Source organism: Sparus aurata, chromosome 22 (genome assembly GCF_900880675.1).
Source record: "Sparus aurata chromosome 22, fSpaAur1.1, whole genome shotgun sequence".
Classification (NCBI taxonomy): Eukaryota; Metazoa; Chordata; class Actinopteri; order Spariformes; family Sparidae; genus Sparus; species Sparus aurata.
Window position 1 is genome coordinate 15,021,728 of NC_044208.1, and position 12,299 is coordinate 15,034,026.

Below are 12,299 nucleotides of genomic sequence, written 5' to 3' on the forward strand. Positions count from 1 at the left end.
GTGTGTATTTGCTATGAGACCAAAATCACCAACCAAGTACAAAATGATTTTGAAGAGAAAGGGCATGTTTATTATCGGTTGATACAACTCAAAACATTAAACAATTATTAGTTGATCCATTCAAAAACAGAGGTACAGGAGTCTTCTTAAATATTCTGATTTTAGGGCCATTCACACCACAGATGACAGGACACGTTCCAGGTAGGGACAGTCTACTTCCAGGTCACCTCCTCACCAGGCTTCAGCTCCCTGGAAAAAAAAAACAAGACCAACAGTTGCATAAGCTTGCATCCAGAGTGACATTAGCATTAGATTAGTGTTGTGTGAGGCAAATTTGTGGTATGCTTCTTATCAAAATTAGACACAAAAATAGTCAGTTACTCCCAATTAATGAGCATGGAACTCTGATCTTGCTTATACATGGAAACCGACTTAGTAAAACACACAAAACTAGATCTGCTTTTTGTTACCACACTAGGTGTATATACTGAGTAGCTGACGGTAAACATATGTCTATTCTGCAGACTTATAGTTGAGTAAGTTAGTGGGTATAAAGTTGCAAAACTCATAACACGTTTAAATAAAAAGGACCAGATCCTTCACAATACCACAAGGGCTTTTTATTCTTACCTGCTGAACAAAGCACTTTTGTTCCTGAAAGCTGTGAGCTTCTGGTCCTGCTGTTTGTCAAGGTACCATCCAAACACAAAGCCCATGGGTACCAAGATGTTCACCCAATGCTCACGGGCAAGTGCTCCAAAGTTAACCATGGTTCCTGCAGAAACAAGCAGAGGAAACATTGTGACATAAATGATGGCGCTGACATTATAATCTGATGGAAAACAGTCATGCTGCTTACATTTGAAGTTGGATAGAGAGAATGATGTCGTACATATACATTTCTGACAGGCTTAATTCTGATTCTATTCAAGGCATGACATTGCTGGTGAAAACGGTGACATTGCTGTAGCTTCTCTGCAGAGCAGCTCTGGTAATCAGAGCCCACTGAAACAAACCTGTGCAGCATTTGCATAATAAGAAATACTGAACCTACACAGTGTGAGGCCAGGATTACATTTTACTAATACATTAACTGAAAAGACCTAAGCCATATCCGGTTTGCTGCTCAGCCAACCACTAAATGATAATCAATGCATTTTAAAATGACTTGGTCCAGAGTCAGTGAGAAGTCACTGTAATCTTTAGTAAAAGATTGTATCATACTGGATCTGGAACTGGAAAAAAAAGAAGATATTTTACCCCATCACATCTGCAGACAGGACTAACAATTATTTCAGGACCTCCGCGAAGTTATTGTGACACTATGCTAAACTATAGCCAACTAAAGTTATGAATGACGGCCTTTATACCTTGTTCACACGCTTAAATGTGTGGAACAGTTGGAGTACCTGCTGACAGAAAAATAATGTGTGTCAAGGAGCTCTTGTGTCGACATTTCATTGTTGCTAACGCTTCTCAGACATAGCTTTGAGCTAACTGGTGTAGAGAGAGGGTTACTTCTAAACATAAAGTCTTGCTATCTTAAATAAAACAGTAGCGAGAATAATGATTACTCCAAGTAATATGTGGCAGCTGTAACGTTAATCTCCGTAACTGCACGGATTACAACATTATAGCTTCCACAAAGTGGAGCTAAATTCGGAAAATATAGCAAGGTTACAAAGTTTTTAAACCCCAACTAGTGTAAACTGATGACAGCATAGCCAGCAGCTAACGTAACTGGCTAGCTAATCAGTTAGCAGTAGCAGTACGTGTCATGTTTTCGTGGAAAATGGTTTGTCTGTTTGTCGTTAGTCATTTGTATTAGCTGTGTTTTGCACAATTAACATACTAGAGTAGAATGACTGAAACCATGAAGAGAAATTAGGTTGAAATAGCTCAAATATTACCTTCTGTTTACTCCAAGCCGTGGCCTTCCGCTCTTCATTCACTCGGCAGAGGACATTGGACTCTACCAACTTTGCAAACACGATAGTGTTTCTTGAACAATAAACCATTATTAGTCCAATTCGCGACCCTGATGGTGGGTTATTATGTACATTGAAACATATAACCCCACAATTTTAAAGCTTAACTGTGAACATATACTACGACAAAATTCATTTTCAATGTTGTGTCATAATTTTAGTTTTCACCAACACCGCCATAGTTGGTACGTTCCTTTGCCCTTTCACACATGACGCAGCGGCTAACATGTTTGCTAGTCGAGTGTGTATTCATAAGCGCTAGCCAAAATGTCTTAATGTTGGAATTATAGAAAATCCACTTGTTGTGTTTCTATTCCAACGGGAATATATATATTTTCTGATATTTAATGGTATGTTGCACGTTCGTTTGCTGAGCCAAGTCACTTACAACCACCTGCCAAAATGTAACGGAGCTAGCATGCTAAGTCGGCAGACTTTGCCGGGTGATTTGTTAACGTTATTGCTCGTGTGAACTAACGTTAGCTGTGGCTAGCAGCCAAACTGTTTACTTTAAATGTGCCTACTGATCGGCTAGCTAGCCATATAGTCCCCATTTAGAACTTATGCTGTGTATTACTGTTATACCGTACAGTTTAACTGCGAAATATGTACATTTTTAATTTTTTCGTTGTTCTCCACTGTAATCACAGCCGCCCAGCTCAACGTAGGCGATGTTGTTTTGTTTGCATAACCTAATGCTAAACTAGCTAATTGTACTTTCAGCGTTAAAACTGAAGAACAATGACGTCCATTATCAAGCTGACAGCCGTGTCAGGGGTTCAGGAGGAGTCGGCCCTCTGTTACCTGCTGCAGGTGGATGAATTCCGCTTCCTACTGGACTGTGGCTGGGATGAGAACTTCTCAATGGACATCATCGATGCTATGAAACGGTAGTTATTGTAGCCATGCTCTTATTACAGCAGTTCTCCCCCCCTGTTATGTGAACTAAAACAAGTGTCGTGTCCTTCTCCCCTCCAGATATGTTCATCAGGTCGATGCTGTGCTCCTCTCCCACCCTGACCCCATCCACCTGGGAGCCCTGCCATATGCAGTAGGGAAACTAGGTCTAAACTGTACTATATATGCTACAATTCCCGTCTACAAGATGGGTCAGATGTTCATGTATGATCTATATCAGGTACGGAAGGATTATTGGAAATGTGATACATGTAAAGTTATTTGTCAGCAGGGTTTACATTGCATGATTAACTTTGCGTTCTTATTCATCCTTCTTTCCACTTAGTCCCGAAACAACAGTGAAGACTTCACACTGTTCACTCTAGATGATGTAGACTCTGCTTTTGATAAAATCCAGCAGCTGAAATACTCTCAGATTGTCAATCTGAAAGGTGAGTTAGTTGAGAGAGAGAGAGTCACGCTTCATTATCCAGCACTCACACCAAAGTGCTTCATATTATTCTTTTACCTTACTTTAGGGAAAGGACATGGTCTCTCCATCACTCCTCTCCCAGCTGGTCACATGATTGGAGGCACTATTTGGAAAATTGTGAAGGACGGGGAGGAGGAGATTGTTTATGCGGTGGACTTCAACCACAAGAGAGAGATGTGAGAACGGACAAAACACTCATGAAATGGAAATTAGTTCTTAAGTTTTTTGGCTGTTGGTTTAATTCCTTTTCTCCTCTTTTTCTCTGTTCTAGCCACCTCAACGGTTGCACGTTGGAGAGCATAAGTCGTCCTTCCTTGCTTATCACAGACTCCTTCAATGCCACATATGTACAGCCACGACGCAAACAAAGAGATGAGATGCTCCTTAGTAAGTAATCTACACAAGACTCTGTAGTAGAAATCATTTGGTCCCGACGCTCTAACAAATAAACCTTGTCATCCTGACTTCTATTTCAACATCAGACATGAAATGACATTTTCCCCCTGACCTATTTTTCTCTTTTTCCTTAAAACTAAAACATTTAAAACTTAAAACAATGGTTAAGAAGTGCTGTATATTTTCAGTAATATTCTTTTTCTCTCAGCCAATGTCATGGAGACCCTTCGCGGTGACGGTAATGTCCTGATCGCCGTGGATACCGCTGGCCGTGTGTTGGAGCTGGCTCAGCTCCTGGACCAGATCTGGAGAACAAAGGATGCTGGGCTCGGAGTTTACCCACTCGCTCTGCTTAACAATGTCAGCTATAATGTGGTGGAGTTCTCCAAGTCCCAGGTATCAATCACAGATTTTCCCACTTGAGAAGATTTGTATACTATTCCTCATATATTTAAAATGTGATATTATAGTTGTTCAGTTTTACTAGTTATAATTGTTAATTTGTTGTCTTCTTGTAGGTGGAGTGGATGAGTGACAAGCTCATGAGGTGTTTTGAAGACAAGAGAAATAACCCGTTCCAGTTCCGTCACTTGAACCTGTGCCACAGTCTGGCAGACCTTGCCCGAGTCCCCAGCCCCAAGGTGGTGCTTTGCAGCCAGCCAGACCTCGAGTCCGGCTTCTCCAGAGAGCTCTTCATCCAGTGGTGCCAAGATGCCAAAAACTCTGTCATCCTGACGTACCGCACCACACCCGGAACCCTCGCCCGCTACCTCATCGACAACCCCGGAGAGAAGATGCTGGATCTGGAGGTGAGACCAGCCGTCAGCTGCGATGGAGCGTTTTTGATCTTGTCTGTTCATGCAGCACTTGCCCCACGGGGGAGCTGCTGTCTCTCACGCTCAAACCCAGCTGAGGAAACAGCAAAATGTGTCATTCCATCATTTGCACCATATCCATCTTTCACTCTTCTTGTTATGACAGGTGAGGAAAAGAGTGAAGCTGGAAGGCAAGGAGCTGGAAGAATTCCTGGAAAAGGATAAAATAAAGAAAGAAGCAGCGAAAAAGCTTGAACAAGCGAAAGAGTAAGTCCCAGTATATGATGCTGCTATATGTCTCTTGGTATAACAAAACATTTGTTCAAATTATTTGCCTGTTTATAGCTAAAAACAGAAAATTATGTAAAAAGCCAAAAGAAATGCAAATGTTGGTCTAAATTGCAGATCTAAAACGGACGATTTAAATGTAAGTCTGTTAATGGGAGATGAGTCGTGACCCTTGAACAGAACATTTATACTCTGCAGCTGAACAAAAATCTGTCATCTCATATGTACATAGTTAATATTTATTTCGTGCACTTGCAGGGTGGATGTAGATTCTAGTGACGAGAGTGACTTAGACGATGATCTGGATCAGCCAGCTGCTGTGAAAACCAAACACCACGACCTGATGATGAAGGCCGAGGGAAGCCGCAAGGGAAGCTTCTTCAAACAAGCCAAAAAGTCTTATCCAATGTTCCCCACACACGAAGAGAGAATCAAATGGGACGAGTACGGGGAAATCATCAGGTGACTCAATATCGCTACGTGTTAACACCAGAATACAGAGTGATGGATAAAGAGAAACTACACCGATCCATACTTGCTGACATCACCAATAAGTTGTTCTTCTTTTACAGGTTAGAAGAGTTTCTGGTTCCTGAATTGCAGGCCACAGAGGAGGAGAAAAACAAGCTGGAATCGGGATTGACCAATGGTGATGAGCCCATGGACCAGGATCTCTCTGTTGTTCCCACCAAATGCATCTCAAGTATAGAAAATCTTGAAATTAGGTAAGTGATCCTCGAAATTTGTGGTTCTGAACCTCGTTACGGAAATCGTTGCTATTATTGAGTAAACTGGCAGCCAGTGAATGCGTAAATCCGTGCACCTATCTGTTACTTTTTAAAGAACAGAAAATAAAGAAACCCAAATTTAATTTTGTTCTGCACCCGTTCTGTGCAGGCTTTTCTGTCCTTCCACCGGACACAGCCTAACAAAGAAAGGCGAAACTTGTTATTGAAAAAACAGCATTTCGGGCAATTTAATATAAATTCAAAGTCAGAAATTGCTGTGATATCAGCTGCATCCTCACAATTATTTGTCTGTATATATTTTAACATTTTTCGACAATCATACATACTGAAAAGGTTTCAAATTCACTTTCCATGTTTCCTTTGGTTGTTTTAACTGTGTACTTTTTTATGAAGGGAGGCTGTTGAGCAGAGTTGTCACACGCTGAAAATAGTTTGTGTTTAGGTTTTCACCATGTCCTACAGTAATACAGGCCTACTGTTTGGAGAAGGTTTTCTTGCACCCCTTAAATTCAAGAAGGTCTCCTGACCCTCCTCTGAGCATTTGGAGATCCCTATAGAGAAACAGTCTTCTATATATCTGTGTGGTTCTGTGACAAGAGCTCTGCAGGTTTAACTTCCCTCATAAAGTCCCATCAGAGCTGATCATCAGTACAGTGCTGTGGTGTGTTGGACGGCCTCCAGTAGCGAATGAGTGTAACCGTTTGAACGTAAGGCTAAAAAAAAGAGAGGTTATGTCTACTCAGCAAACCTCTCCTGCATTAATCGCAAGTCACATCAAGATATCTTGTCTGCGCGGGTTACTAAACTATGTTTGACAAATCAGCACTAATTAAAAACCTTCATCCTGTCTTCCTCCTCCTGCTACAGAGCGAGGATATCGTACATAGATTATGAAGGTCGCTCTGATGGCGATTCCATCAAGAAGATTATTAATCAGATGAAGCCCAGGCAGCTGGTGATCGTTCACGGGCCGCCAGAGGCCAGCCTCGACCTGGCTGAGTCCTGCAAGGCTTTCAGCAAGGACATCAAAGTATACACACCCAAACTGCAGGAGACTGTGGACGCCACGAGTGAAACACACATCTACCAGGTCAGCTTCAGTAAACGCCTGCTCTGTGTATTTTTCATTAGACTGAAATTGTTTTTTGATTCCTTGTCGAATCATACGTTTAAATTGTGTTGTCTGTGCAGTGATACAACCATATAATTCTGTTTTTGTCCGGTAATTTTTTCACATTTTACAACCTCTTAGCAATTGAGCCAAGGCGTTAACTGCTGCAAGGTTGAGTTCTTTAGCAATGATTATAGCTCAAGCATTTAAGCAGCCTTCCATGACCTTCAATGTCCTCATCATGTCTCGTCTTCTCGCGGTGTAGGTGCGGTTGAAAGACTCCTTGGTGAGCTCTCTGCAGTTCTGCAAAGCCAAAGACACAGAGCTCGCTTGGATCGACGGTGTGCTGGACATGCGCGTGGTGAAGGTCGACATGGGCGTGATGCTGGAGGAGGGTGCGAAAGAGGAGGTCGAGGACAGTGAGCTGGCCATGGACGTCGCCCCCGATCTTGGCATCGACCACAACGCCACGGCGGTGGCAGCACAGCGCGCCATCAAGAGCCTGTTTGGGGAGGACGAGAAGGAGGTGTCTGAGGAGAGCGATGTCATTCCCACGCTGGAGCCACTCCCTTCACACGAGGTTAGTCAGAGGGCAATATGAACATTTGTTGCTAGTAAGCATACAGATTCTCTCCACCCTGCTTGGTAAATCCTTTGTGCAATGTTTTTTTTTTCGTTGAAAAAATGTAATTGCATCCTTAAAAATGTACATCTAATTCTTCTCACTTATTGGAGTCTATGAATAGCCAAAGATTTTATTCAGAGTTTAAGTGCTGGTCACTTCACTGAGAAGCACATCCTCAGTTTGCCTGCTAAGTCCTCTTGTCACACTTGAGCCCAGCCTTAGTGTCAAGCCTGAAAGAAGCAACAATAAACAAAATGCATTTATGAGTGCAGAGGAGCTTTTTTTAAAAACTCACTCTAAAAGAAACTTTATGTTCTGTTATGTGTCAGATACCTGGCTGATTGGGTCATAACAAAGCTTAAATTGGTGCTTAACCTGTTTTCAACTTAAGAGAGGTTTTGTTTACAGCAGGCTTGTCCTTTCCTGCTTCTCATTTTGGCAGCTAACCTCATTTCAAGTCTTTGCTGTCATGCAAATGAATAATGATTTATGAAGTAGTGCAAGCAACTGAGGATTTTCAGGTCCCAGCAGCTGCAGCAGCCAGTAGACAAAAACCTTTTATCCATAAATATATTCATTAAGACTTCTTGTTGTCAGGAAGAGGTCTGGAGACGGTTTGTCAGAGGTGAGTTGCAGGAAGAGTTTATTCTGGAACAGATATCCGTGGGAGTCTAAGTTTAGGAGAGTTGAAACGTGCGTCTCTGCTAATATGTGTCTGCAAGGGCATTTAAGCAATTCAGACAGCCCAAAGTCTGACTTCTGTTCTCCCTCCAGATTCCAGGGCATCAGTCGGTGTTCATAAACGAGCCTCGCCTGTCTGACTTCAAGCAGGTCCTGCTGAGAGAGGGCATCCAGGCCGAGTTTGTGGGAGGAGTGCTGGTATGCAACAACACAGTGGCCGTCCGCAGGGTGAGTGTCCTTCCCACTGGCCTGGCGAGAACGCTATCCATCAGCTCCCTGCAACACTAAGCACCACTAGCCCTCTAGAGGGAAAGTTGCCAGCGCAGAAGACATACGAAACAGGCTTGTTTTGCGCCAATGAAAATGTTGAGCTTCTGGTTTTATTTTCCATAATGATGCATATTTAGGTCTGCGTGCCAGGCAGTTGCATAGTTGACATAAAGCCAATGATTTAATTAAATTAAAAGATTGTAGAATTAAAGGATCTACATGAAAACACTGTTGAACATCTTTTCACATCTATGCGTTTGCAGCTTTCATAAAACTTCTATTGTATGCTTCAAAGCCTCGCAGAGAATCATTTATCTCCGGAACAAATAGACACAGAATGAACACATTTCCAATGACATTCACTGCCTGAGATGGTGTTGACTGAGTCATCAGAAGTAACGATGCACAGCTGACAAACTGTCCCCTTAAGACAAACTAATATTGTTGTACAGCAGGATGACACATTTCAGCTTCTCCCTTTGTTTGATGATAGATTGTGCATCCTGAGAAATCAGCAATGTTTAGTGAAGTGGGCAGGTCGTGTTAGATGCCAAAAAATACAGTAGCTTAGTCGAGAGTCTACAGTCAATAGTCTGTTTATATTATATATGAATGTCTTTCGTGTGTGTTAACTTGTGTTGGCAGTGAAACAACGTCATATTGTTAGGATTGTCATTAAGTGCTGTTGTTTACTATTTGGTTAGTGTTTGATTATCGGTGGGATTAACTGTAATTACAGTATTCCCATTGGATCTTGAAATCATTGAAAGTTTGAACATGAAAGGCAAAAAAAAAAAATCAAGGAGGCCAGACTTTTAAAAAAAATGTATATATTTCAAAGGTCCCATATTGTAGAAAGTGAGATTTCCCAGACTTGTTGATAACAAAGCAGGTCTATGTGATCTATGAATACTGTGATGGTATCAAAACAATTAATCCACACAGAAAAGCACACAGACGTTATTCAGATACTGTGCCTTTAAATGAGCCGACAGGACTTCTTCAAGGTTGTGATGTCAAAACTATACATTCAGCGCCCCTAGCAGGGCTGTAGTTACAAAAACAACTACAGAGCCGAAGACGCACATGTATTGCATCATTTTGGCCTACCGTACACACGGATCCTGAAAACGCAGCGCCTGAAAACGCACTTTTTTGAAAACGGGTCTCACGGTGGAAAAATTCGAAAACGCAGCCCTCCCGTTCTCTTGTGGACAGCGAATCCGCATACTTTCCAAAACGATGACGCCATCGCCCCAACCCTCGACCTCTTGCCTCCGGCCGCTGAACCCAGCGACATCTCATAACAACAACAGCAACAACAGCAATGGCGGACTACATGCTTGTGTTCATGCCGCAGAAGATATTGAGCCTTTCTTGCAACTTACTCGCCTTGTAGTTGAGTGTGAATCGCAGCAGCAGTTCGACCTCATTAATGGTCCACATGCACGATTCTGGTTTCCTTGTACTAGCCATTGTCGTCTTCTTCTTGTTGTGTTCGGATTCAACGTCTACTGTCTGTTTGTATACAGAGCGCAAGCTTAATGGGCATGCTCCGTGTCTTCTCCGTCTTTGGTGAATTTCAAGCGCCCCCTATAGGCCTGGAATATGAACTACAGCGTTTTGAATCGTTTTCAGTGGATCCGTATGGACGCAAATATTCTTGAAACGATGTCAAGAAAGACGGAGGAAAAAAAGATCTTTTGGTACGTGTGGACAAGGCCTCAGGCCTGTGAGAGCTGACCAATCAGAGCAGACTGATGGGGGGGTGGGCCTTAAAGGGACGGGCACTAAAAATGAACTTTCATCAAAAGGTAAATAGAGGTGCTACAGGAATTGATTGTATTAGAAACATTAAAGCATGAAAACATTCAATAGTAGAACCCAATATAAAAATATGAACCTTGAAAATGATCAGGCTCAAGCTGTGCTGAAGCCCATTAATGTGAATTAGGTGTGCTCAGGCAGGGAAACATCTAAAACATGGGTCGGGGGGGCTCCGGTACCAGGATTGACAACCACTGGTTTAGGGATTAAGGTTTATTTACTTACAACTATGAAATGAAATGCCAGTGCATTAAATAAAATGGAACATTAAACACAAAAAGAAACAAATACAGCCCGCCTCAGTAGGATGAAAGAAAACCCAGCGGCATATGAAAACATCTCACCTCAGAAGAAACGCACACAAGAAAAGAATCGCAGGCGGAACTTAAGAACTAAAAGGAAAAGTAGGAGTGAGCCAGGATACCAACAAAATGCATAATTGACAAGAACTTAAAATAGATGCAACCCAGAAAATGAAATCAAAGAGAACTGAGACTGTTAAGAGCATGTGTGGGTGTGTGGGTGTGTGTGCTATTTAAATGGGAGAACTTGAAGTGGATTGCTTCATTAGACATTTAAATCCCTGTGAACGTAACGTCTGAGTTGGAAGCACTTCATTTTTAGGGGTCAGCAGCAGGCTGCGTAGAGCTTCTACATGGATGTTTAAAGGTGAAACCATGCTGTAACAAGTGTTGATGAATGTGATGTGAGGACCTACGTGACCTGTGCATCTTTGTGCTCTCTGTCCAGACGGAGGCCGGACGCATTGGCCTGGAAGGGTGCCTTTGTGACGACTACTATAAGATCCGGGAGCTGCTGTATCAGCAGTACGCTGTGGTATAGCAGCAGCAGCAGCAGGAAGAGGAGGAGGAGGACACGCTGCAGAAGAGCACACCACGGCAATACAGAGACAATCCTTTACGAGGACTTTACCCAGAGGAGAAGAGTGTACCGCACTCGGGCTACCTCTTCCTCAGGGGCGGCTCCAGCTGTTTCACTGCAAACCTTGTTGTAAATTTTCACTTTTTTATAGTTGTTGTTTTTTTGTTTTTTTTTCAGATAACGTTTTTTTTTTTTTATTGTTAGTTTACCTCCACAAAGTGAGAGGCAGATGCTCTCCCCTGGACCGACCTCTCTGTGTGAACAGACTCGTATTCCTGAAGCTATTCCCACTGTACAGTAACATCCCAGTGCACTGATGTGATTCTGCCATTAAATCCAGTCTTTTTTTCAAATATGCATCTCTGTTGAAGGTTTTTCCACAATTATTGCTGGATAATGATTCCCAATATTTACTGACCAGAATATGGCCGAGCATTAAGTATGAAAAGTTGGAATTCTTGGCCCAATTTGTGCACTCATGCACACTCCCTGTAGAATGGACTTTACTCTGCAGATATTTGACAGCTGTGATTATCTCATCGATCTGTAGGTGTACATGCCATGAATCTGTCGCTGAATCTGATGTTTTTGTTCCACTGTTGGAATTTTTCAGGGTATGATCAGTTTCACATATTTCCCACAGAATTCAGACACTTTCAATGAGACACAAAAGGACTGATAATGCACTCAGTAGTAACGTCTCAGTGTTATTTACAAGTTCTTGATTTATAGCTCCAAGTTAATCAGAATATTGATACATTTCAGACAGTGATTGTACAGAATTCTTGTATTAATTAAAAGGGTAATCCGGACATTTATTATCAATTCTCATTAAATTGTGGGCCTTGCAAAAGACAGTCGAAAACTATAGCATTGATTGTAAAAATCATAGCAGCAGAGATCGGTGCTCAGTTTTACCTCATCATAGAGGCCAAAATCTGAAAACAGCTGTATACTACGCTTCTCAAAATGTAGTTTGATAGAACTCCTGAATTGAGGTTCAATTAAAGATGCTATCTCGTAATGCAGGATATATTGTGTAATAAATCTTATGTCGTAAATCCACACTGACATAACCCTGATGACATCATCAAGAGTAATCTATAGTGTTTGTAAAAAGAATAAAGTTAAAATTCCTCCAACTGAAAAATAAAACATTTTGTACTGACATTTGATACACAGCTGTAGTCTCATTAGATGTGATGTTTTTTATTTTTATACATTATGTTTTCAGGTCATGTAAAACACCTCGAGGGAATTTTATTTCTCTTGGACTC

General features: G+C 41.8%; 2 protein-coding genes across 2 annotated transcripts; one reads left to right on the forward strand and one right to left on the reverse strand.

Annotated features, from left to right (window-relative positions):
- Positions 1–44: 44 nt before the first annotated feature.
- ndufb1 (NADH:ubiquinone oxidoreductase subunit B1) lies at positions 45–2,001 on the reverse strand. The gene is made up of 3 exons (XM_030405656.1): positions 1,911–2,001; positions 631–775; positions 45–249 (listed from the first exon to the last, which is right to left on the reverse strand). Exons 2-3 carry the CDS (start codon positions 768–770, stop codon positions 213–215), a joined length of 177 nt encoding a protein of 58 aa, XP_030261516.1. The 5' UTR covers positions 771–775; positions 1,911–2,001; the 3' UTR covers positions 45–212.
- A 197-nt stretch (positions 2,002–2,198) lies between these two features.
- On the forward strand, positions 2,199–11,379 carry cpsf2 (cleavage and polyadenylation specific factor 2). The gene is made up of 15 exons (XM_030405649.1): positions 2,199–2,338; positions 2,712–2,878; positions 2,967–3,126; positions 3,232–3,337; positions 3,425–3,554; positions 3,650–3,765; positions 3,983–4,170; positions 4,293–4,583; positions 4,756–4,856; positions 5,136–5,339; positions 5,450–5,602; positions 6,494–6,716; positions 7,003–7,317; positions 8,137–8,271; positions 10,891–11,379. Exons 2-15 carry the CDS (start codon positions 2,730–2,732, stop codon positions 10,981–10,983), a joined length of 2,364 nt encoding a protein of 787 aa, XP_030261509.1. The 5' UTR covers positions 2,199–2,338; positions 2,712–2,729; the 3' UTR covers positions 10,984–11,379.
- The last annotated feature ends 920 nt before the right edge of the window (positions 11,380–12,299 follow it).

What these genes read in the sequence shown, in the direction of transcription:
- cpsf2 (XM_030405649.1), top strand. Translation starts at nt 2,730, where the DNA reads ATGACGTCCATTATCAAGCTGACAGCCGTGTCAGGGGTTCAGGAGGAG. An exon ending in GAGTACGGGGAAATCATCAG is followed by an intron (nt 5,340 to 5,449) that starts GTGACTCAATAT and finishes CTTCTTTTACAG; the next exon opens with GTTAGAAGAGTTTCTGGTTC. An exon ending in ATAGAAAATCTTGAAATTAG is followed by an intron (nt 5,603 to 6,493) that starts GTAAGTGATCCT and finishes CTCCTGCTACAG; the next exon opens with AGCGAGGATATCGTACATAG.
- ndufb1 (XM_030405656.1), bottom strand. Translation starts at nt 770, where the DNA reads ATGGTTAACTTTGGAGCACTTGCCCGTGAGCATTGGGTGAACATCTTG. An exon ending in AAAAGTGCTTTGTTCAGCAG is followed by an intron (nt 250 to 630) that starts GTAAGAATAAAA and finishes TTTTTTTTCCAG; the next exon opens with GGAGCTGAAGCCTGGTGAGG.